This window comes from Electrophorus electricus, chromosome 5 (assembly GCF_013358815.1).
Source record: "Electrophorus electricus isolate fEleEle1 chromosome 5, fEleEle1.pri, whole genome shotgun sequence".
NCBI lineage: Eukaryota > Metazoa > Chordata > Actinopteri > Gymnotiformes > Gymnotidae > Electrophorus > Electrophorus electricus.
In genome coordinates this window covers 14800464-14825037 of record NC_049539.1, presented here as the reverse complement: position 1 = coordinate 14825037, position 24574 = coordinate 14800464, and the positions used below count along the sequence as shown (strand labels likewise).

At 41.9% G+C, this 24574-nt stretch overlaps 2 protein-coding genes across 4 annotated transcripts; one reads left to right on the top strand and one right to left on the bottom strand.

Moving 5' to 3' along the window:
• The first annotated feature begins 796 nt into the window (after positions 1–796).
• LOC113571904 (proton channel OTOP3-like) lies at positions 797–4279 on the top strand. The gene is made up of 8 exons (XM_027001114.2): positions 797–1133; positions 1449–1585; positions 2061–2119; positions 2302–2441; positions 2786–3205; positions 3278–3594; positions 3697–3855; positions 4109–4279. Exons 1-8 carry the CDS (start codon positions 797–799, stop codon positions 4277–4279), a joined length of 1740 nt encoding a protein of 579 aa, XP_026856915.2.
• Positions 4280–5721: 1442 nt separating this feature from the next.
• On the bottom strand, positions 5722–24117 carry atp6v0a1b (ATPase H+ transporting V0 subunit a1b). Of its 3 annotated transcripts, XM_027001135.2 has the most exons (23): positions 24012–24085; positions 23268–23480; positions 21569–21726; positions 21246–21324; positions 20845–20942; positions 20633–20761; positions 20139–20221; positions 19889–20015; positions 19605–19687; positions 19045–19138; positions 18207–18419; positions 17769–17919; positions 17381–17520; positions 16945–17108; positions 16433–16523; positions 16236–16354; positions 15082–15298; positions 13831–13938; positions 12327–12521; positions 11324–11341; positions 9316–9433; positions 8486–8657; positions 5722–7257 (listed from the first exon to the last, which is right to left on the bottom strand). In XM_027001135.2, exons 3-23 carry the CDS (start codon positions 21683–21685, stop codon positions 7164–7166), a joined length of 2610 nt encoding a protein of 869 aa, XP_026856936.2. In that variant the 5' UTR covers positions 21686–21726; positions 23268–23480; positions 24012–24085; the 3' UTR covers positions 5722–7163. The 3 variants fall into 3 exon arrangements, with proteins under 3 accessions (XP_026856936.2, XP_026856935.2, XP_026856937.2); XM_027001134.2 differs by lacking the exon at positions 23268–23480 and having other exon boundaries at positions 24012–24117; XM_027001136.2 differs by lacking the exon at positions 23268–23480 and having other exon boundaries at positions 12327–12434; positions 24012–24117.
• Between the last annotated feature and the right edge of the window lie 457 nt (positions 24118–24574).

Genomic DNA, 24574 nt, shown 5'->3' with positions numbered 1-24574 from the left:
AAGACGGGAGAAAAGCAAGGGGTTTAAATAGGAAGACTAATTGGACAAATTAGAAACAGCTGGAAATAACAGAACCCAAACGAGAACGGGAAAACTAGTTTCCATGGAGACAGGGGACGCTCAGGGAGACGTTAGATGAACAACTGGCTACATATAACTGCCGAAGAGGCGGGTAGGGTATCTAGGCATACCTGCAAACAGTGTTGTTTTTAACCAGTAGATTTATGTATGTTAACCAGACACTAGGCCTTATATCCAGATGACATCTTAAACTATTCAGCCTTTTTGCATAAAGACCAATTCCATGGAATCACAGGTTACCTAGTCTCAACTGATTTTTTTTTTACCACAAGTAAAAAAAACCAACCAACCAAACAAACAAACAAAAAACACTTTCACTGAGTCAGCCCCCTTTATCACTTAATAAGCACCCTGAACTTCGTTCCTTAGGTACTTATTAATTACAACTACCTATATGACAACAGGACATATCTTGACACAACCTTGAATGTGCTGTAAATGTAGCACACCCACTTCCCCTCTTCAGAAGGTGCACTTCAGTTCCTCAGTCCTTTGACTGGTGTAGGCTAGAAGCCCAGGTGCTGCAAGATGCTTTGGTGTGTCCATCTGTCCTAAAATAACAATCAGTCTGTACTACTGATCACCTGTAATACTTGTTACAAAGAGAAACAGACGGAACGAGGTGGTGGAGGAATCGATATCTGGTGTTGGGTGGGATAAATATCAGGATCACGTGTTGCATCTGCTTTGAAGGTCAAGGCTGGTTGAAAGAAGAATGGAGGTAGAATGTGGTGGACTGGAGTCTGTGGAGGTGGAGAAGGTGGAGGCCAAAGTCAGTGACCAGGAAGTCGGTCATGCACCGCAGTGGGTTCCGATTGGCCGTAGACTCATCTCTGGGCTCTTGGGGCTGAACGTGGTGCTGCTCGGCGCTGCCCTGGTGGCTGAGGAGGCATTTACCCCTCTGTGGCTCCAGCAGCAGGAGCCTGAGGTGTTCGTAATGGTTCTGATGGGGCTCAGTTTGGTGTGGATGGTCTGGTATCTGCTGTGGGGTCAAAAACAGCCTGGCCCCCCACCTCACACTGACCATCATGCAGGGAGTGCTACTATCAAGGGTAACCAGCAATGTTTCTCTGCATCTTTCTAGAAGAGCCTTTGTTTCTGTTTACTGCAGACTAGCTTCTTTGTAAAATAATTGCAAATTTGATGTAGCTTTGAAAGAGTAACTACATTTTGTCAATCCTCTTCAATCTTAAACCAGTATTCCAGCGGTGAATGTAGATAACATTGTATTCTATTACCTGTGTGCATATGTATATGTGTGTGTGTGTGTGTGTGTGTGTGTGTGTGTGTGTGTGTGTGTGTGTGTGTGTGTGTGTGTGTGTGTGTGTGTGTGTGTGTGTGTGTGTGTGTGTGTGTGTGTGTGCCAGCGGTGTTGATGCTATTTGCAGTACTCAGTCTTTTGCTGTGTGTGTTTTCGATGGGCTACTACCTGTTGCTGCGAGAGTGCCAGCCACTTTCTAAAGTCGTCTCACCCTTTATGCAGGCTCCATTCTTCATCCTGCAGGTAATGCAGTTACCTACAATCTAACCACAATCATAACTTAGTGCAAACAAACAAACAAACAAAAAACCCCACAATCTAACCACAATCATAACTTAGTGCAAACAAACAAACAAACAAACAAACAAAAACACAATCTAACCACAATCATAAACTAGTACAAACAAACAAACAAAGAAACAAAAACCCACAATATAAGCACAATCATAACCTGATGCAAACAAACAAACAATCAAACAAATTAAAAAACCCACAATATAACCACAATCATAACCTAGCGCAAAAAACACGGCACAACCAAATCAGAATCTAATCTCATATCACCTCACACTAGGGCATTTCTCTCATCACTCTCTGAAAGAAGTGAGCTTTCTCAAGAAACTACACCCACTTCCTGTCCTCAAAGGAAGTAGGCTCTAGGATCTACTACAAGGGCCAGTGAGTGTCATTACTGGTATGCTCTTTCCCTGTCCCTCAGACCTATCTACTATGGGCTCACTCCAAAGACTGCATTCACAAACACAAGGTTCTTACCAGGTACGTGTCTCGTTTTGTCCACACTTTCTGTAGTTAAAATAAATGATTTATTTTCAAACAACGCGCATGTGTATGTGTACACATTTGAGTATGCGCGCGTGTGTGTGTGTGTGTGTGTGTGTGTGTGTGTGTGTGTGTGTGTGTGTGTGTGTGTGTGTGTGTGTGTGTGTTTCTCTGGCTAGGTGTGGGTTGATGGTGACTCTGTGTGCAGATGGACTGCTGTGGTTGTGTGCAGTAACAGCTGATTCTATCCACATGGTGATAGAGCTGGAGTGGCAGGGAGAAGACTGCAGCAACATTACTCTCTCCCTGCCTGCACCAGGTTGGGCTCTCCCTGCAGAATGGGGCTGGAACATCCAGATTGGATGACTTTGAACTTTCAGCTAATGGTGGAAGTTGATATTGCCATTATCTGACATCTGGGTTACAGTTTGTCTGTAATAGTAAGGGCACCAGTTCCACAGTGCAGTAAAATGGCTTCTGCTTCGAAAGTAGGTTAATAATGTCACCTGTTGACTGAGGCTTTAAATGATAAGTTATGTAATTATTATGTAATTAACACTGAACCAAGCTGTGATGCTTTCTATACGGATAGGCATGCGAGCGCATCAAGAATGAAATGTACCCAAAACAGTATTGTATTGTAATGCATTTACTTGTTTTTAGGTGGGTGGAATGGCCTTGGTTGCTGTTGCTATGGTGATACTTTGTGTGCAAGTTTCCAGAAAGGCTACGAGATCCTGTACCCCTTTAACATGGAGTTCACTTTACTGGCTGCCTGCATGCTCTATGTCATGTGGAAAAACGTGGGGCGTCACACGAGCAGCGTCCATACCGAACATGTCCAGGAGACCCTGTTACGTTCGGTATGGCGTGAGGGGGTTCAGTACAGCTCACTTGTGGGTCTGCTAGTGTTGCTGAGTGGGGTGACTATGTTCGTGCTCTACCACATGTGGATAGACCAGAAGGCCAAGCGCCTCCAAGCTTTGATGCTGTTCTACAGCTTCCACCTGGGCCTGCTCCCCATCATGGCTCTGAGTTCGCTGATCGGCACACTGGTGCAGAAGCAGAAAGGGAAGGAACGGGGCAGACACCTGGGGGTTTCTGACCAGCGCAAGGGGCAGACAGGGGAGCAGAGGCCGGCATCGAGGTTGGAAGAGCATGGAGGGAGCAAAAACCCCACGCAGAGCCTGGATGTGACACTACTACTGGGCACCGCCATTGGCCAACTTGGACTGTCGTATCTCACCCTCGTAGCCTCCCTGGCACTGGGGCCCAGTGGCATTCTGGGAAGCCTGGACTTGTCGTACTCACTGCTCAGCCTGGTGGAGCTGGTGTTGCAGAATGTTTTCATCGTCAAGGCACTGCACCTCCACACACAGCTACATATAAAGCCCCACAGGCTCGTGCATTCAGATGGATATCTGCGCACACACTCCAGCCTAAAGGCAAAAGAAGACCAAGAGGAAAACTTGGTCAGTTTCTTTTTATAGCGGCTACATTCAAATGTTTTCATACAGCAGGCCTCTTATTGTACAGTGTGGCTAAGGCATCAGTGTCCACCTTCTGTTGTACAGCAGGCTGAGAAGAAAGTGGATGAGGCACAGAAGCACGAGTTAGAGGGCAAAAATGACACATCAATGACCCCTACAGGCAGAGGAAAGTACAGTACCAATCACTTGAAAAGAAGAGTGACTAAAGAGATCTGCGCTTTTCTCATCTTGTCCAATATCACGGTGAGTGGAAGAGGGCCTTGAAAATCATGATGTTTTCTTCTAATAATTTTGGTCTCCACCTCTGCTCCAAGATCTTGCTGAGTTTTGTTCCAGCACACTTGATCAACCTTGAACCTGATCTACACCTATCAGGACAACATGACTCGTGGAGCAGACTAGAGACCTCTGCTCGCTTTGCCTGTAAATGTGCATCAGTATTCTGAGAGTGCATCTAACTCTGAGCAGCGCTGTGTGTGTGTTTCTTGTGAAGCAGCTGTGGGTGATCTCTGCGTTCGGTGCCCACCCCGAGCTCAAGAGCGGCATGGGGAAGCAGTTCTTCGGGTACTCGGTGTGGTTTGTGCTGGTGAACCTGAGCCAGCCCCTCACTGTGTTCTACAGGATGCACTCTGTAGGAGCATTGATGGAGCTGCTCATCTCGGCGTGAGCCACTCACAAACGTTCCCACACACCACAAATCTATTATTCAACACTCATATACCAGATCAGCTATTCAACACACGCCCACACACACGCTCTCACTTAGTTAGCCAACGCTTGTTGTCTACAGACCATCTCAACAATGGTGTGACTTATATTTATTTTTTATAGTGCCTTAAATTTGATATTACAGTAGCAAACTTTACTCTTTTTCCTGAATCTTTAATAACATTTAAATATGAATGGATCGCTAGCTTTTGCTTTCAAGTTGCATACGTATGCTGCAGTGGAGCAGAGGTTCTGTTATGCCCTGGTTCCAGCTTTTACTGCCCACCTGATCCAGCTTAGTCACCAAAACAGAAACCTCTGCAGTACAGTGGGCCCCCAGGCGTATGCAGCGCGCAGGCCACTGTAGCAGCCTGAGCTGTAGTACTGTCTTTTGTCCAGGAGGTGAAGCTGTGCTGATTATATTTCTAGTTGTACAATGAGTTTGCAGGAAGAATGGGCAGTTCATTAGATAAACTATTAAAGAATGTATAAGGTCATTGTTTCCGGATATTTAATGCGTATTTAATTTAAACATTTCAAAATAAAGCATTGTAATGTGTCCAGACTTTGTGCACTAATAGCAAATGTGTATTTAGTTTATAATATACTGATAACATTTCAGCATTCTATCCGTATTCAGCAACAAAGGATGGGTCTTCTGGCTGATTGAGGCTTGATGTATAAAATAAAAATGTTAATCTTATACAGATATGTATATAAGCCTGGGATATACATATAAAAGATAAAACCATTTTTACATCACTAATTTGCAATTACCTCATTTTCAGTTACATTTTCAAGTTTCTATGAGGGAGCGAGGTTAAATCTACAAGCAATTTGGTGATACTTTTCTTAAACAAACGAACAGGGATTTAGTTCAGAATGAATGCAATTTCTGTGTTAAAAGGACATGGAGACAAGCACTGACCTGCACAGGAATCTGAGTGGTGTTTACTGTATGAGTAGTCCCCCTTTTAGGTGCCAGGTTGTGAAATGTGTGGGTATGTGTGTGCACTTAAAACTGTACAGAGGGAATCTTATTTAGTGTACTGAAATATGTATTGAACAATAACTATTTATTCAGACAGATTTGACAGTCGTCAGTGTTGGTAATTTACTCCGGCGTCGCAGAACACAGATGAAGTTTGACTGACATCACTCCAAAAGCATTTTAAATGGAGTAAAGGAAAATCAAAAGACATGGTGGTTGTGCTCTTTATCCCTCACCTTCCTCTCTCTGCTTGAACAGGAAGTTGGACACAAACATGGAGGAAGTGGGATTTTGCTTGTTATGTCTTTGTAGTATGTCCTCCTCTTCAGAAAAATTCCCCAGTGGTATCAAAAGTGGGGACTTCTGTTTACACAAATCAAGTAGCCTCACTAAAATGACAGACAGTTTAGTGGATTTCTCCCAGCAGGTTCTCTTTAATAGTGCATTTCTGCTAATGTGCACAATTCTTTTTTTTTTTTTTTTTAACAAACACCCACAAACAACATTGCTTTGAATTATCCTCTCTTATGGTACATGCATACACCCACCATTCCAACATACAGTATACCATTTTGATCAAGAATACAGGGCACCTCTTTTATTAGGTATTTTGGACCACGGTCAACACTAAACTACAATGAAATGCACAGAATTTTTCCTACTACAATCACAAAGCACACAGCATTAGTGAGCTTGTACAGTTATGTATAACTGCTGAAAATGCACAAATGAACACACATGCACACACCCACATCAAAACTACAACACTGGTATATGGATCTTCTTCTAGCTGTCTGTCAAAGATTTTGAGATGCTGTTTGTTAAACCTGCCACCAGATTATTGAAACACTAGTGATTATGTGGTGTTAATCTGGTGGCATGAGAGGTAGCAGCACACAAGAACTTTAATGGTTTCACAAATCTGGCCATTATCTGGTATGGCAGTTCATGTTACCACTCCCATCAAAGCCATGCTACGTTAATGCAAACTGTGTCGTATTCTCAGAAAGCTTGGACCAGACTTGAAGAAAGCTCAGAATGGTCAGCTCACATCCTTTCCAAAGGAAACATCTGTTTCTGCTTCCTCCCTTCAACAGTCAAACGCCCGCATCACGAGCACTGTGATCAGAGGGACCAGTAACAATGTGACGAGCCTTTTCTACAGTGGCATGGAGATCCTCTATGCTTTCCTGGAACGTCTTTGATCAGTGAGGTTTTCTTATGTCTAAAGAACGCAACAACATCCAATGTTCAGGGAATTATGTGAAGTAGACTTTATGAACTCTTTGACTTAACCCTTGAATACATCAGTTTTCAATACATTATCACCATATATATCTGTTACATTCAGGTTTATCATATTCTTATCTGTGTACTTTGCTGACCAATTCACTTGGCATTATCCACCAAGCTGTCACCTTGTCTTAGTTCTAATTTATGGGTAATCTGAACCCAGTTTTTATCTCGGTGTACAGTTTCTAATAGTAAATCCATGTACTTTCTTTAGGCATAAAAAAAGAATGAAGATATCATTACACATCAGTATCACGATAACAGTAATGGTTAAAGAATAGTACAGTCATACAAAATACATGCATACAGCCAAAAACAAAAACAAAAAAAAACAAAAAAAATACAGCATTTTTGGGGGGGAGGGGGTTGACACCAAACAAACAAAATGGCTTCCTGATGCACATTTTGGAGGTCAAAGATTACAGCTTACAGACACTTCACAAGAGCAGCTCTACCAGCACAGGAAGAAAGGATATGGATGAGCTCCATGCAGAGAGGTGGTGTGGGAAAATCTTAGGATCTGAGAAAACCTGGCTGCTGGGAGAAGTGCCGGGTGATTTTACTCATCCAAGCGGCCGTCCAGGATGCTCTCGAAGGAGAAGGGCACAAACTTGAAGCCCTGGCCTGTGTAGAACTTGTTCTGGAACTCCACCCTGGGTGGCAGACAAAAGACAGAGGCCACTTTGGAACACAGTCATCTGTAGCGGTTATTGCACAGGACTTCCACATTTGTTCTGAAAAGCAGTTAGGTTTGCGCTGAATAATACAAAACTGAGAGACGGATACACGCTAGCTAGGAGTCGTAACTGCATTCTGCCTCCCTCTCTGCATAGTCTGAGCTAAATGCAGTTCTAAAAAGCATTCTCAGATCATTATATACAAATATTCAATAAAGAGCAGTGTGTGGTCGGTTTGTTCTTCTGGTGCAACACTCTGATTTCCTTATTTAGAAATGAAGTTCATGGTACTGTTGTCCAGCTTTTACAAGCAGCATAATGTACACTGAAACGGGATGGTGCGTGCTAATAAAACACTACTTACACACACACCATTACACATACATGAATGCACAAATGCATGCCTCTAACCCTTAGAACAGCTCTGTATGGTATTTTTAAACCCTTTGAAGGGTAGGAGAACAGCACCTACAGATCACCTAAAGACTAGACATTTGGCTTAGTGCTGCAGCAAATCCAAAGCGAAGAAAGATGCAAGAAGTGTAGGAGAGGGGGAGAAAAGGAGGTGCACTCCATATTCCCACTCTTAGTGGAATGATGTTAATGTCCACTGTCCTGTGTGTTCCCCTTTCGCTATGTGAGTTTCACTGTTAGCCTTTCCTGTAACACTGAGGTGGACTCTCTTTTTTCCAGTGTGAATGTTTCTAGTTTTTCCACAGGCATTCTCTTAATTGTTCGGTTCATGGCAAGTTCATGACCTGCGATGTGGGTCATGGAATGTGGTGTGACTGTTCTTCTGCTTGAGATAGAAAACATTCGGTCATACTTTGCGGGAAACCTCCAATCAGCTACTACCGAGAGAGTCTTTATATTCATGGAATGATTTTGGTTGTAGTACATGGATTACAGTATAACAGAAGGGCTAATGAAAGCAACTTCGTTCCTGGCAGGTGCACCCCAGTAAACACTGGGAATGAGATCATCACAAATTCCTCTGAAGTTGATGCACTGTCACCCACCAACTCTCACGTTAATTTCAGAAGCCATAGCAATTTAACATCAAGCCTGTCTTAGAAAGTGAACTGGGTTGTCTTAATTTTGGTGAGTTTGACAACCATTGCACTCTCACACCATTAGAGCACAGCATAACGTATTTTTAAAGGATGTAGGTGTGTGTGAATGTGAGAGAGAGAGAGAGACTTACCAGTGCAATCGCAGAGCATGTAAGAATGCTGAAAGCCCCTCCATGACAAGCAGGATGCACACTGTTAGTGTAGCAAAGATGGGGAAAATGATAGATAGGCCGAAGAATCCGGCACCACTCCGAGATGCCAGACCCAGGTGCATAACCATTCCCCATAGCACCTCAGACAGCTCTGTGTGTGAGAGAGAGAGCAAGCAAGAAAGCAAGCAAGCTTGATTGTTTAAGAAACGAAGCAAAGACAACTTGTAGAGGAAACGCTAATATTTTCAAAAGCACACTTTCAAAAAGTGGTAGGGACAAAATCAGCCATGCCAGGTAGTGGTGGGGAAGTGTCCCCAGCGTAAATCTCGCCTGTGCCCACAAGCAGTTAACAGCGTGACACCACAAGCAGTAAAGAAGTGAAAGCTTAGACATACGCACCACTCAGGGGCTTGTTGTTCTAGACTCTACTCATACATGAGCTGTTATAACAGGACAAGTGAATCTGAAGAAACTACAAGCAGGACTATATTGCTTAAATCTTTCTCCTGTATGCCATTTGTTGAGCTTTTTCAACAAATGCCATCACTCCTTCCTCAGATTAGTTTAGCCACCTTGGATTTGTTTGCTCAACCATTGCTAACATTACAAAAAAAATGTGCCTTAATTTTTAAGGCCCACAGATATAATAAGTAGATTAAAAACAGAAGAACAGCAGTAAGTCGTAACATTAATTCTAGGTACGGGTGGAACATGGTATTGGTTGATACTCGAGAGCAGTATTGGTATTGGATCAGTCACAAAATGAATGGTATGGGTGCAACTCTAGGCTGTGAATGTGGAGTACTCACGTGCATGGGCCAGACTCAGGGCCCAGAGTCGCAGGTAGGAGGCAGTGTTGGAGATGCAGCCCAGACAGTACTCAATTGTGTGGATGGCCTGGTGAACTGCTACGTCTCCAAAGTTAAACTACAGGCACAGAAGGCGCAAGCATCGATCAATCTGTCTACACTTAAATATACACACACACACACGAACACACGCACACTTACACGTACAGAATCCAATTTATGGCTCTAGATTTTGTAATCAGTGGTAGTTCATTGTGTATTCTATGCAGACACATTTAACTTATTTTAGCTGTGTATTGTGTGTATTGTCAGATTTTCGCCATGTTGATGTATGACTCAAGAAGTTGTAGATAACCACAATCATCAATACTGAAGACTGAAAGGATCTTAAAGGTAGAAGAGAGCCATTTTGTTCCTCAGGATAATTTTATATCAGTAAGATTTACTCTGATATTCTGAATAGTTTATGTAAAAGATTAGGCTGATAAAACAACATTTTTGCCTAAAACATTTTTGCTCATGTTTATGGAGTATCACTAATTCTGGAGGATATTGTATGGTCTATTACAATGACTACCAACAATTACAAAATCCAGGACTGTACTTTGGATTTCAAGATCCAGAATGGAAGACCTCTGTTACAGGTTTTCTTTACTGGTGTATTATAGACCATATGCCATCTTTTACCAAGCATATTTTGTCAATCACCCTTTACTCTGTTCAGCAATGGTCCATGTCTGAGAACCAGATGACTCTTGACCCATTCTCAACAGCAGCATTCACATGATGGCATAGCAGTTGGTGTTGTGCAGACAGAAGTTTATAAAGCACCGCACCATTGCTGGCACTTTACGCATGACACCGTCATGACAGGGTTGACATATCCAGTCAGTAGTGGTCCTATACACCAACCAGCTGTTCATGGCAACAGATGGAATATGTAGGTCTTTAACTGGACTTTAGGGACTTGGGCGGGGGAGAAAGCAACACTAGCATATAATAATCAGAGTTTTTGGACACGCAACAACTTATTCCACATTATCAAACCCCCATTTATCCTCCCTGCATTATAAGAATAATAAAAAAAACAGAATAATGATCTTTTCTTTCATGAAGCGATAAACATGCAGTTCCTGAAAGTGCTATTTTCCATCATGATATCCTCTCATTGAGTCTGCTACAGTGAGTCATTTCTGCTGAAAACAATGGTGCGGTGGTGGACAGACTAACCCTTTTTCCCAACCTTCATCTGACCTGTGTAGCCCTCTTTCGAACAAAACAATCTCCCCTTTCTAATTCTGATGACCCATCTGGGTACCTTCTTCTCAAAGGAGATTTGACATCTTACGCACAGAGATAAAGTGCACATTTTTCCTATAATCATCTGTGAACGTACGACTTGTGACGCATCCCCAGGCAGAAAGCCATTTCCCTCTTCCCACCTGACTGTCTTTGTTCAGGACGCCTGTATGACTTCATCAGCCTCAGGAAAAACTGCGCTAACGCGCTCATTGTTTTCAGACCACTGAGGGAACAGTAACGTGTGTGCTAGTGGAATTACTTTATGACCCGAACCTGAACTAAACTCTCACAGTGCAAGGCCTTCTACAATGGGTTCCAAGAGTTATTTTGCTTTATTTCTTTAAAAAAAAAAAAAAAAAAAAAAAAAAAATTATATATATATATATATATATATATATCATGTTTGTTCACTACAAGACAGATTTGTTAAAATGTGGTTATTTATGCACATGGAATCTCAACTGCGTAAGGGTGACAAGCATAGAAATTTGCTTTTACTGTCATATATAAATTGTACACATTTTACTGTCTAATAACTTGTTGGTATTCTAGTTATTCTGATCTTAAGATGAAATCAAGGAAAATATCCATTACACTTATTTCGGGTTGACCTCTGGTACAAGTAGATCAAATGCATGTGTATGAAGGACGCATAAAAGACACGCACACACGCACACTCACATACACACATGCACACATCTCTTACCGGTTCTTCGTCTGAGTGCTTGAACAGAAACAGAAAGTGGAGTTAGTCATGTGGTTTATGTAGAATGTAGAACATGGACTTAGAACATGGATCAAGATGAAACCGTTATGAGGAACAATCACTCATAACTGTGGTAAACAAGGCAAGCCATACATTATACAAAACCAACAGCAAACAACTTCAGAAGATCACACATATACTAACACTCTAATGTACTAACAGCTACTATTTCCTCTTTCACATCTTCCTGAGGCTAGCTTTTGTCAGCAGAACACGAGCAGCATCTGTGGTGCTCAGAGCTAATGGTGAAAATATTTTTCCACACTCCAGTAGCTGGAATGCATGGAGTTGGTGAAGTTCCCCACTAGGGAAGAACAAATCCCTTCGTTTACATTTTTCAAATGGCGGAAAACTCCTCCTTCTAATCTTCTCCTCTCCCATCCCTAATTCTTCTCATCCATCCCTCCTCTCTGCCTTTCTCCAAGCAGCTATATGGCCAGAAGGGAACACAACGCAGCATATTTATATGGCCAAGTTTGATAAGAGTAGTAATATACATCACAGTATGAGATCTTACTCTGGCATATCTCTTGTTATCACTTTAACTCTACAGTACAGGAGGGAGTCTTGGGCTCACATGAGGGTGAAGACTTCCTTTACTTAAACTCTAATCTGTTTGTGCACACATGACAAATGTACAGGACACATTAAAATGTCTGCATGAAAAATCACAGGAAAAAGTCAATTATGATTGTTCCTCACATAACCAGGGTCCATCTAAACCTAAAGTTTGTATGAAATAAATATGGATTAAATGAAATAAAATCCAAAACATTAGGTGTGTGGAGTAAAATAATCCCAAATCTCATTGCACATAATGCATCAACAAATGTCTCCCCCCCCCCCAATCTCTCTCTCTCTTGCACATTATCTGCTTCACAAGAAACGTCATTACCATATTGCCGCCTCCTCAGTAACAGCTGCAGCCACTAGCTCCACCTACCTCGTCTCCATCCTCGGAATGCTGGGATAGCTGGTCATGCTCGATGATCTCAGCTTCATCCTCGGTGGGCCCGTTCCCAACCCGGACGCCCCCGAACTTCTGCGTGCCCTGTTGAGTGAGTCCGGTGGGTGAGCTGGTGCCTGCCTGCTCTAAAGATTCTAGTTTCTCAGCAGGGGTTTCCTCCCTCATCTGGGACTAAATACAAAACCCAACAAAGTCTGAATGGTTCACAGCATGCCACAGGCTCTTCGTGGTGGGTGCGTGGGTGTGCCTGTGTGCGCACAGCATGGCTTCTTGGGGCACCTACCAAACACTTGGTGAATTTATTTTATGTGTTATTTCATTTATCTGTGTAGCATGTTTTATAAGACTCAGTCAGTATTAATAGTTGGATTGTGCTTCTTTTATTTCATTTTCCCCTCTTTTTTATGAGTTATGAGCACCGAACAAAGAATAACCGCTGCAAAGATCCTGACCGGATAAAATGAACCAAGTCGGAGAGTTTTCACGTAAACTGCACATTTTATACACATGATGCTGACATTGGTTCAGCACTGCCAATGTAAGATTATGCCACTTCAGCTTGCTGTTTAATTAGAAAGGTCTTTGAGGATTAGCCACAGATATGACTACAGCTTTTTATCATCCTTGCCACACTTACACCATTGTAGTACTGAGGAAATTAAACCCTCTTTAAAACCACCATGCACTCAATGCACTTATCCATTAAGTCAACCTACTTATTTGCTCTAGCGGATCTCAAGAAACAATACGCACACTCTGTGAAGAGTGGATAGGAAACTGGAATGAAGAAAAATCTACTGTGTGATTTAAAACTAAACAGCTCGGTAGGTGCCCCATTGCCAAAACCAGTACTAGCCCTTTTACTGAGGAACAGTATAAACAGTATAAAGCTTTTCATGTATCTAATCTATTGTACGCGATATGTATGCAATAATGTAGGAGAGTCCAAAACCAGCCCTGGTGTAGGGCCCCACAGCTCTTAACAGTTCAGAGGTTTCTCTTCACCAACATGAGCAGTTCAGCTCTGGACAGCCCAATCATCAGATGAGTTAGAGTGGAGAAAACCGGCACACGCTCCGGCTGGATTTGGACGCCTCAATGACAATGGCACAACCGAGTTCCATAAAAATAGAACACGGTCTTTTCGCTTTGCAAAAACCTGTGGCATACTCTAAGTGGCATGTGAAAGTCAAAATGGCACCAACGCAAAGTTTACAGTTCGCAACAGAACAAATCCGGTTCTCCTAAACCGAACCTAGAGGACCAACTAAACATACTCAAGATATATGTTTAATCAATTTGATTAAAATTCACAGCATCAAAATGATTTCCCCAAGATGAGCAGGAAACAAAATGCTGCAATAATAATAATAACAAAGCCTGGTAAGAAAAAATAAGGTCTCTGGTGCAGGATTGGGAGAAATGGACAGAAGAAGAGAAAGCAAGGGAGAAAGTCAGCTCAGGTAGTATGGGAACATACCAGGTGCTTCTTCCAGAGGTACTGGCGACGAAGCACCATGGTCTTAACCACCAGCATACAGGGCACACAGGCCAATGCGATTACAACCAATAGAGACTGGATCCCCACCTGCAGGGAGAGAGACAAGTCATCTCAGTGTGCTCATTAAAGGTGTAAACATGAGCACATGTCAAAATCAGAATAATGCACAAGTTTTCCAGAGTAAGTTTATAGTTCTAAGGGAGATATCAATATTTTGCCGGTTTGAAATGAATATCCTTTATATAGCGTTGAAAGACTCCAACAACATATTGACCTCTTGCAATCTCTTAAGTGTGTCCAGGTGCTTAGATCAGCTACAAATGTTCTGGCAGCACAACTGTAACTATTGCAGGGTCATGCCTTTAGAGCAGTGGTCACCAACCACTCGATCGCAACGGACAGGCTGATCTCACACATCTCCCGTGTCCCATCTCATCAGCCATATGAGTAATATGACGGTTGTAGTTATCACATTTACCATAGCTCTTTCCCTCTGCAGCATGCTTATTAGCTAGCTGGTTAAGCAAGTTTATTACAACTAGAGGATGTTTTGCCTCTTTCTCCCCTTGGCTTAGAAAAAAAAAAAAAAAAAAAACAGTTGAGGAGAGGCTATCAAAAAAGAGAGAGTAGAAGGTACAACTTTTCACCTGGAGCAGGAGAATGAGGTTTATTTATTGCGGTTAAGGACTATGTGCATGAAAGCCTCTGTCAGCAGTGTAGCTTTGCCCAGAAGACGTAGCTTAACTCAACAAGGCATCTGGCGTTCAAGGACACCTATCTTCCGAGAAGTTAAATTCGATCAAAAAAAAAAAAAAAAAAAGGGTGAGAGATGAAAGCTTCGCTAATGGGCACAAAAATAAGTTTTACCAGATCACTAGAAAATGGAGAAAAATATACTGAATCTTATTTGTGTGTTAGCCACCCAAAGCATGCACACACACTAAAACGTTCACAGATGCAGAAGAGGTGATGGCAACTGTACCAGCTGTATGATTTACATAAATGAAGACTATTGGGACATGGACAGTTTATTTTAATGTAGCCTAAGTCTACCATTTAAGATGGTAAATCTTTAATTTGTTCAGATTTCAAAAGGTAATCTTCTAAAAAAAAGGTTGGTGACCACTGCTTAAGAGATAATATAATGTGTTCTCATATGATACATGTAAAGAAGTTTACACTTGTTGGGGGGGTCAGTATGTTGTTTGGTTGTGTGAATGTATTTTTTACTTGTCCTCTGTATAAAGGTTTGTTGGTCGGATCGCTGTAGTTAAAGAGAAACATGTTGATGAAGGCGATGAGGATGCTGGGAGCATCTTTGGAAGTGGCTGCATCATAGGCTGTCCACTTATAGAAGACCAGCAGGATGAGATAACCAAAGAGGCTGCTCATGAACACGATCTCAGGGATGAACCCCAGGAAGATGTTCAGGGGCTTCTTAAAGTATCTGAGGACACCCAGATTGAGGAACATACTCAGGAGCTGAAGAACTCTAGCACGTTCTTAAAGCAAGAGCTATAGACAATTCCTATAGACAAATAAATCAGAACTTCTGTTTTCTACATTTATATCACTTATATTGTGTACAATTTATTTTTAGGTTTTATATTGTGACTTGAGAGGGAACATTGAATTGAGCTGTGCATCTGTGTGGTGTTCAAGTGGCTTTAGGTCACCAGGAGTCAAGCAGTATCTATCGTTATCGTTATGATGAAATAAGGTAAACACAGTCCAATACCCAAGAGGAAGCCAGAAAGACTTTATAATAGATTTAGCTCATAATAGGCCATACTGAACTTACAGTACTATCTAGTACCAATAGCCATGTGTCTAAATTCTGACAAGGGACGGAAGTGGAGACATCTCCAAAGTTAGTCTATCTGTCATAGCTGCATTCTTTTTGCATTAGTAGGACAACTAGCTGACTCTATACTATATTATTGAGTTCCTTCAAGGGCAAATGGGTTATACAAAGGGATAGGGGGATACCTAGTGGCAAATAAAACAGAATTAAAGTGAGTTAGGAAACTTTGTGGAAGACAGAGAAAAGAAGGATAGCCTCCTGTAGGTTATAAGAATGATGCACCATCAGCAGCTAGTCAGTATTCACTCTCGAGACCAACATCCTTTATTGCTCAGATTGGTTTACAATAAAGTTCATTTTGAATATTTGTTGTTTTGCCTATCCTCCGATCTACGTGGGAGACAGAAGAGTCTTCCATGACAAATCCCAATTACATTTGGATTTCAAGCAGATTTTAAAATGACAATGAATATAACCTCTTAACTGAGAAAACATGGTCACTCAATGATTATCATTTTAAAAAGTAGTGCATTGGCAATTATACGAATGAAGTAACATACACACATACACTTGTACTCACAGATGATTGAAGAGTGAGAGAATGATTCCAAACAGCATGTGAATCACACCCAGAATCACTGACATCTTCATTTTAAAGGAGTTCAGGAAGGTCAGCTTGTTTGTGGCAATGTTCCAGATCTAACCGATAGGACAAAATCTGATAAGTTCAAAGTCCTTTCCTTATGTGGGTTGGATGTGTGTATGTGTGTGTCTTACTGGGTCGATGCCCAGAGGATATGGTCCGCCAAATACTCCAGGAACAACAGGGTCAAGCTGCAGAACTGCATTTTCATTGAGAGTCTCAAACCTATTCACACACAGACATAGACACAGACACAGACATTACTCTTATGGATAGACTGAAGCACCTTCTACCTTTCAGTTTTTTTAATTACTTTAAAGTGAAGGTGGCACACTAATTACTTCATAGAAATTACAAAGCTCGTCTTTTAGCATAATGCCCGCAATCACCATCACACACGTCCACTCTACCATACTCATGCCTGTCATGCCTTGTTTAGCGACAGCCCACAAAATGTAGACCTCAAGCTAAATCAGATCTCATATGACCCTCAAAACAGCCACTCACTGAGGCCTACATTGCCCAGGCCTGACGGACTGATTATCAGGTTAATAGATTATGAACTGCCTTAACATTGGCCAAGATGAAGCAGCCATCCATGAGCCTAAGCTTACCGATATACTCTTTGACTAGCTGAAATACTTACGACCAGTTGCCTCCTTTGGCACCAAACATAGGCTTGACGCTCCAGCCTGAGCCGAACATGTTGAGGGATTTAGAGAAGCAGTCGTTGTAGATCAGGCCAGTGTAGACGGAAAAGATTCCCATAAGTAGGATTATATATCGGCCTGCGAACACCATGTTAAACATCTGCATCAGCAGTCCAAGACAGAGATGGAGACATAGAAAGAGACAAAGAACCAACTGTTAGAGGAAACTTATTTTAGCCTCTCAAAAACTGCTTTTTAGTAGAACCAGAGAAGCACTTTTACAGTCCAAGTGTGGCTTATATTCAGTGACATATTAAGATAGTTACTTTAGCTTAACATGTTATGTGGTTTTACAATATAACTATGCCAATTATCCATGCAAAGACAAATAAATGATAATAATCATAATAATAATGCGTTATGAGCTCAGACCTCATTGTCGCTCTTCTGAGCAAGCAGACGGCTCTCTCTGATGACGAGGTAGAGGGCAGCACAGGTCATCAGCACGCCATGACCCATGTCCCCGAACATCACGGCAAACAGGAAGGGGAACGTAATAATGGTGTAGGGCGCTGCAGGAAGCCGGGACAAAAAGACAACAAAACAGAAGAACTGAGGAAAATGCAGCAAGAGATCATGGAAAAGACAAAAACTTTTCAGGTTTATGTTTTTAGACAGAGTCACCTAGAATATCATTGAAGCTGTACTTCAATGTTACAAAGTCCAACTGGAAAAAAAAGGTAACTAGCTGAGAGTGTCTGACCAACATTTCACTTAGTGTAGTTTTAATGCAAGCGTGACATTAATGTTTCCATGATACCTGGGTTGATCTCTCTGTAGGTACCGATTCCATAAGCATCCACAATGTTCTGGAAGCCAGAGGTAAATTTGTTCGTCTTGTTGTAGGTGGGCGGAGTCTGTTTGGTCTGCATTCTGTTCAAGATAGAGGGAACCGTGGAGCCACTCCTTTCCTGCAATTAAAGCAAACAATTAAAACAGACAATGCCAACAAGGTCTGTACCTAGTGCTTCAATCATTTAGGAATCTTTCATTCTTTTGCTGGGTGTATTTACATTAAAATGGTTACATTTATGTTATAATCATCATCTTTAGCCAAAAACAAAGTTCCCCATTCATGTCCTCATTGTTTACCATAGGCTGACAAATCACATGATTGGCTGAAATAAGTGCAGAAGAACCATAAGCGATTGGTTGAAATCAGCCATAGAACAGCAGTGAAAGTGATTGGCTGCCTCACCGTGCCTCTTCGTAGCGCAAACTGGATGGAGTCCAGGTCAGAGACGGGGCACCACACTTCAGCAATCAAACATTTCTGGGTGACATCAATGTTGCAGAGGTTCAATGTGTGGTAAATTGCCTTCATCTTCCTCACTTTGATGAACCATACGCGCATGGTTTTGGCGGCAGCCTGAAGGACCCTCTGTCGGTGGTCCTCTGTTTGGTTCAGCACCTGCATTATAAAACATGGAAGTGGCAAAAAATCCAATAATGCAACAGCATGAATGCAGTATCTTGAATGGGAGCGCAATCCTGTTACCTAGCTCTCCAATCGAGTAATATAAGCAGAGTTCTAAAACTATTGTACAACTGTTTGCTATTGGATTTTGGATCGGTTTCCTGCCATTTAAAAAATGTCAATTTTAGAGGACAAAATAAAAAAAGTAATGTGCATCTTGTGCTAGCATAAGCCATACTCCACTGCAGTGGATGTGGGACTGCCATTTTTAACATTTAATCATTTAGCATTGAAGACTGTGCCCAATCCTCCCTCCATCTGAAAGAAGGTAATACTCTACCATTCTAGCTTGGTTGAAGTTACACTATATTTTTAAACAAAGGACCTCAGGGGACAGAAATCATATTCATGCATATCATATATATGCATCATATACCAAAACAGAAGACCACACTACATGGACTACATCTGATTTATAGATTACTGCATAACAGGCCATCTGTTAGGTTTCAAAAAGCAAGATGAAATCACATACTGTATGCAAATGTGCAGATGTATGCAAGACTTCGATGATGCGGTTCATTAAAACAGTTAGGACTAGGGCATGACACAGGCATACCATCTGCAGGTCGTCTATGCGCGTGTTGACCCCAGCAGCCATTTCCTTCCGCTCCTGTGGGGTCTCAGGGCAGGGGTAGAGAGACGCACGGAATCTGGGACACAGAGTCGTGGTTAAGACAGGTGAACAATGGTAAGGAACTGAGGAATGTGTTGAAATTGTAATGACTATGGGAGATTCAGTATAAATAAGATCTGGAAAGCTGCTCCTAGTTCTAAGATCTTATATCATAAATATAAAACATTATGGGTGAATTTCAGTGTCTCCTTCAATCCTACAGAATCTGAACCCTATGATCTAAATTTACATTATGATTCTAGGTTGATTAAGAAAAGTTGAGTAAAACCCAGCCAAAACCTTTTCATGTATGATATGGGAAGCCCAAGTCTGATCTCTGGCCATTGTAACAGTGTATCCCTGATATTTTATTTTTATAGCATTTTTTAAATAGTAGCTTAGGGATCCCTGCATACCCTTACATAAAATATATACGGCAAGGCAAAATGAATGTCAACAGAAGCAAAATGTTATTTTGGCTTCCCTGGTTAAAGATCCCCTACCCTTCACAGATCTTCTTCACTCTGTTCTTCAACTGGTCTCCTTGGAAAAAGATGATGAACACTGACTTGTGTACCTGATCACCCTGCAAGGATCAAAAAGCAAGCATAACCTTTACATCAGATTATACAACTATTACATTTCAACACAAGTGATAACCAGGTTTGTCCAAAACAGATAGTGCTATATAAATCTATATATAATCAGTGAATGAAGTAATGTTTTACACGCAACCTTGACATATTAAGATATAGACAGTATAAATGAATGGAAAGGTAGCACTCACTGTTGTGGGGTCCTCGAGGGGGTCCTCAATCTCAGCCTGTCGTAGAAACACATTGCCACGGCAAACTCTCCACAGCATGCGCTCAAAGGTGGGGATCCGCTCGCGGTTTATCACCCCAGCAACAAACCTGCAGAGCCAATCACTGCTGGCTGAACTCTCTCTATCAGTCAAACTACTATTGGTTGACTACGAGAATTGGACAGCTGGGAGGGATGAGACTGCGACAGTGGCCCCTGATCAAACGACTCACCCAAGCCGCAGTGGTGTCCCTCTCCCAGCCTCACTGGGGTCCAGCAGAGAGGAAGACTCCTCCAGCAGGTTGGGATCCTCCATCTGGTAATGATAAACACTAACTTCGCAACTGCATATCACGATCAGTGTCAATAAATCACGTAGCTAGAAACCTACAAAATCATGCCTGCGAAACATGTTGCTGGACACCAGTAGCATCCTACTGTCATGGGTTCTCACACTATTGCACATAGCAAAAATAGAAGACAAAGGACACAAATACTCCTTTGTTCCTTGTTTTAGATGCAAACTTTAGATGCTGAAAGATCTAACTGTACTCTATACAAACACTCCAAGTTTGCCGATCCCCACTGGCAGGAATGTGTCAAGACTAAGCTTGTGTGCTTAGGTTCAACCTCAGGGTGTTGTGAATTGTATAAAGTACTAACTATATTCAGAAAAGGGGAAAAAGTGGTTGTTTTGGGGCCCTTTGATCGGAGAGGAAGATCTGACCTCATCAAAGAACTGCTGGGTACGTCTCAGAATGTGCTTAAGCTCAGTCAGTTCAAGAAAGTTCTTCTTCAGGGCCTCCTGGTTGGTGTTGATCTCCTTGAGCTCATTCTCCAGCTTCTCAAATGTTGCCTAGAAATCCCAAATGAAGTCCCAAATAAAAATGCAGCACGAGTCTAAACCACAGTACGTGTGTAATGATACAGTGAACATACCTCAAGGTCAATCATGTCTCGTGGAAAAGGAACCTCTGGATTCTCACCGGTGTCCACCGTAGGGATGTTTGCTTTTTTAATCTCCTTCTCCACAAACCCTGTGGAATACAGCAGCAGTATGATGTGTGACTTCTTGAAGGACACACGCTACATTTCTTAAAAACATACAAAAACAGGACATAAATGAAGGGGATCAACTTTGTTTCTTTGCCAAAAACCTACAAGTAGCGTTTTACTTAGAGCAAGAGTGAAATTGGCTAATATTTAGGTTTTAGTTTGATATTATGTTAGAAACGTGAAAACTCAAGGAGCCCTTGATCTCAAAATATCTATACACAGTGAGCCTTATGGAACAATTTCTTTTGGATGTATTCAGTAAAATGGTTGGGTTTGTGACTCACTTAGCTTTCTATCCATCTCTTCACATCGCCTCACTTCATTCACAAACTTCCTCTGGAAAACGTTTACATCAGGATTGAGCTGCACATCACACAGACAATGATACATGGTTACATTTCAGCATACTGTTGGAGAACACAGTGTGACAGGACTCCAAATAAACTGATTAAACTGTGTAAAACAAGACTGATATTTTGCTACCACAGTAATACCCAAGAAGGAAGAAGGGTAGAGAAGAAGAGACAGATACACAGATAGATCCCATTTCATAAAGAACATTACCACAGAACAGTAATGAAAATCTTCAGCCACATGATCTACTCACATCTCTAAACTGCACCATACCCAGTTCTCCCAGTTCACTGACACAGCAGTATGCTGCTTCTGACTGCAGGAACAGCTGGGCCAGAGTCATCTCCTCACTACGGAACAGCTCTCCCATGATGCCCGGTTGCGCACGCGTTTATCCAGCACAACGAAAGACTTAAACAGAATATTAAAAATGCATGTTTTAAGCTCAGTGCGGCCAAATTACAGAATGCAACGTCAACATGTGGATTCATTCATTTAATACACTTCAAGTAACCCTCAAGCCCCCACATATATGTTAAAATCATTCCTTGTTAGCGGTTAAATATCAGGCAGATCAGTCATATAACCTGTCCTCGGCACAGCGTCTAAACCCGTTGGGGGGTACATAATTGTTCTACTGACAAAAGTCGAGAACAATCTATCAAGACGGCACTGTTTACTGGGCTCTCACAAGGTTTCCCGTGCTTTCATGAGGAGGAAATAAATTAACCTTGATCTCTAGTGAAACCTTATGCTCCCTTACTATCGGATTTACTTTGCCTCGCTCTCCGAGTATATGAGCAACGGCGCTGGGTTACGGACTTGACCAGTGAAATTGTTACTGCTCTGTCTCCTTACTTTCTCACTGGCAGCAGAAACTTAAGCCTGGTGGAGCCGTAATGTATATCGGATTTCCAAATAAAAACTGACCAAACGGTACACGAACCCTACATCCTAATGACTCAGTGGCGTAGCTAGGAAAAGCCGCTTAATTTAACGAGCCTAGAAAAAATGGACGTGCCCCATGTACACCAATCGCCCCAATAGCCTACAACTCAAACATCAAACCGTCGTTATGCACAAGGGTTTCAATGTTTAGCTACCAGCCTAGCATGTGATCTACTCAAAAGATGTAGCCTGCAGCTACAAAACATTTAGCATCCAAACAATAACAGCAACCGGTATGTCAGCGTTAAATAATCGGGTCAGCACAGCTCCCGTTATCGGATATCACTCAAAGAGAACAACACTGCCACTCGTACAGATAGCTACCTATATAGAGAAGGAGTGGGTTGAATGCTCGCGTATGTAGTGTTACACAGAGAGAGGGTAGCAGTTATAAAAATTATCCTTTAATTTTCTCTTGAAATATTCCTGTAGTTTACTTGGCTGACCACACATCGAACCGTATGCTATCTATTGCAGTATTTAATTTAGTGCCTAGAATAAGTTAGATATCGTAGGCCGGTCTATCATAGTAATGATTTATTTTGCCAAAAATAATAATTAAAACACCCCCTTCCAAAGTAATGCCACTTTATACTGTAGTTTCTATATGCGTGGTACATGAACCTTTCCTCATTCAATTTTCATTGGAAACTCAATCCCCTCTATCAATCATCCACCTCCCCATGATCACTGGTTAAAATCTATTGTTTAATTGGTGAATAAACAGAAATGGAGAGAATATGTAAGATAGGGTCCCTGTGTAAAAGATAGGGATACAATGTAAGAGATAGGGGCACTTGAGGCTGTGATCCAATAAGATGTAGACTCCAACAGATTCCAGGAATAACAATATTGACCTCAGTCTAAACCTAGGAACACACAAACATACTCTACTGCACCCTCAAACTCCCAGACCTCTGGTATGAAATACTATGTATACACACTATATGTAGTATAGTAGGTTATAATGGTGTACAATAGCAAAGGCAAAATTAAATAATTACACGAAATGACGAAAACACGACAAGCAGACCGACAGCTACAAGATCTATCAGTGGTTGCTTTCTGTCCTAATTCAGGGCTGTACAGCAAGCTCGAGCATAGGCTCGGTGCAGCAGCATCCCTCATCTCTGCTGCATCACCCTTTAAGCTTCAAGGACGCCATTACGAAGCTTCCGCATCAAGCCGCAGCTATGGTGACTGCGCACGGGATGAGACTGTGAAAATGAATGATGAGTGAAGGTCAGTACGATATGCGGTATCATTTATGCACATATTTATCTGATAATTCCATTGTTTTATGTCGAGGCATTATTCTTATTTAAGCGAAAAAACAAACAAACAAAAAAAACACTTCACGAAAAATAGCATTTTTAAAAACGACGAACTGGATACCAAACAGATAAGAACGTTATGCAGGTACTGCAAACCGTGACGAGGTTTGTCAAGACCAAAAAGAAAAAAAAGAGACTGACCACCTAGTTACTTTAATCATTTGTTTATGCAGATCCAATTACGGTTCAGGTGTCATGACGTTGCAGTCCTCTCTGACAGGGGTGAATGCTCAAGCGTTTTATCACAACCTCCACGGGCGTATTTGTAGCTAACCTAGGCTACCAACGCACGGCTGACAGCTTACATCATACGCCAAGATAGCTTGACAGGCACTGATCACACGTTTATGCGTATTTCCTGAGTCAAAAGATGTTAAATTTTTAAGTCACAATGCAAAATTTAAATATGCCTACCCTGTCGGACGGCTTGTCTCACGGAGCACTACTGATGCGCTCAGCTGTCCTCCTCTCCTTACCCGGGTGGGTGGCTGTGACGTCATTAAGTCGGCGAGTATTCGGCACGTGATAAGATTATTCCAGGCAGCCTCCGGAACCCCGTGAGGCAAAGTCTGCCATGCATTGCATGCAACGCGCTTGCCTAAAGTTGTTCATATCTCTTTAAATTCTGGGGTTATGTTCGCCTGTTTGCCTAAAAAGATGCGCAGACATCTTACCTGAACATAGCCTGCTGGAACCCTTGATTTATGGATAGTCTAACAAAAAAAGAGACAGACGGAAATTAGTAATTGCAATAAATGGTGCTGAAATTTCTAAAACCTCAGGGTGTAGTTTAAACGTTATCCTGAAATGCTATATACGTTGCGAAAGATATACGTCAACAAATAAAAGTGCCCACTTAGGAAAAATATTAATAGCACTGCTCAACAGGCTGTAAAAGCGTTCTTTGCACTGGCGCAGTATCTATCCTGACCCTACCACGTAAGGTGTACTGAGGTTTGAAACAATTCAGTGGTGAC

What these genes read in the sequence shown, in the direction of transcription:
- atp6v0a1b (XM_027001134.2), bottom strand. Translation starts at nt 21,685, where the DNA reads ATGGGAGAGCTGTTCCGTAGTGAGGAGATGACTCTGGCCCAGCTGTTC. An exon ending in GTATGGTGCAGTTTAGAGAT is followed by an intron (nt 21,325 to 21,568) that starts GTGAGTAGATCA and finishes TGTGATGTGCAG; the next exon opens with CTCAATCCTGATGTAAACGT. An exon ending in CTACAGAGAGATCAACCCAG is followed by an intron (nt 17,521 to 17,768) that starts GTATCATGGAAA and finishes GGCTTCCTGCAG; the next exon opens with CGCCCTACACCATTATTACG.
- LOC113571904 (XM_027001114.2), top strand. Translation starts at nt 797, where the DNA reads ATGGAGGTAGAATGTGGTGGACTGGAGTCTGTGGAGGTGGAGAAGGTG. An exon ending in GCAGAAAGGGAAGGAACGGG is followed by an intron (nt 3,206 to 3,277) that starts GCAGACACCTGG and finishes CGAGGTTGGAAG; the next exon opens with AGCATGGAGGGAGCAAAAAC. An exon ending in AAGACCAAGAGGAAAACTTG is followed by an intron (nt 3,595 to 3,696) that starts GTCAGTTTCTTT and finishes TCTGTTGTACAG; the next exon opens with CAGGCTGAGAAGAAAGTGGA.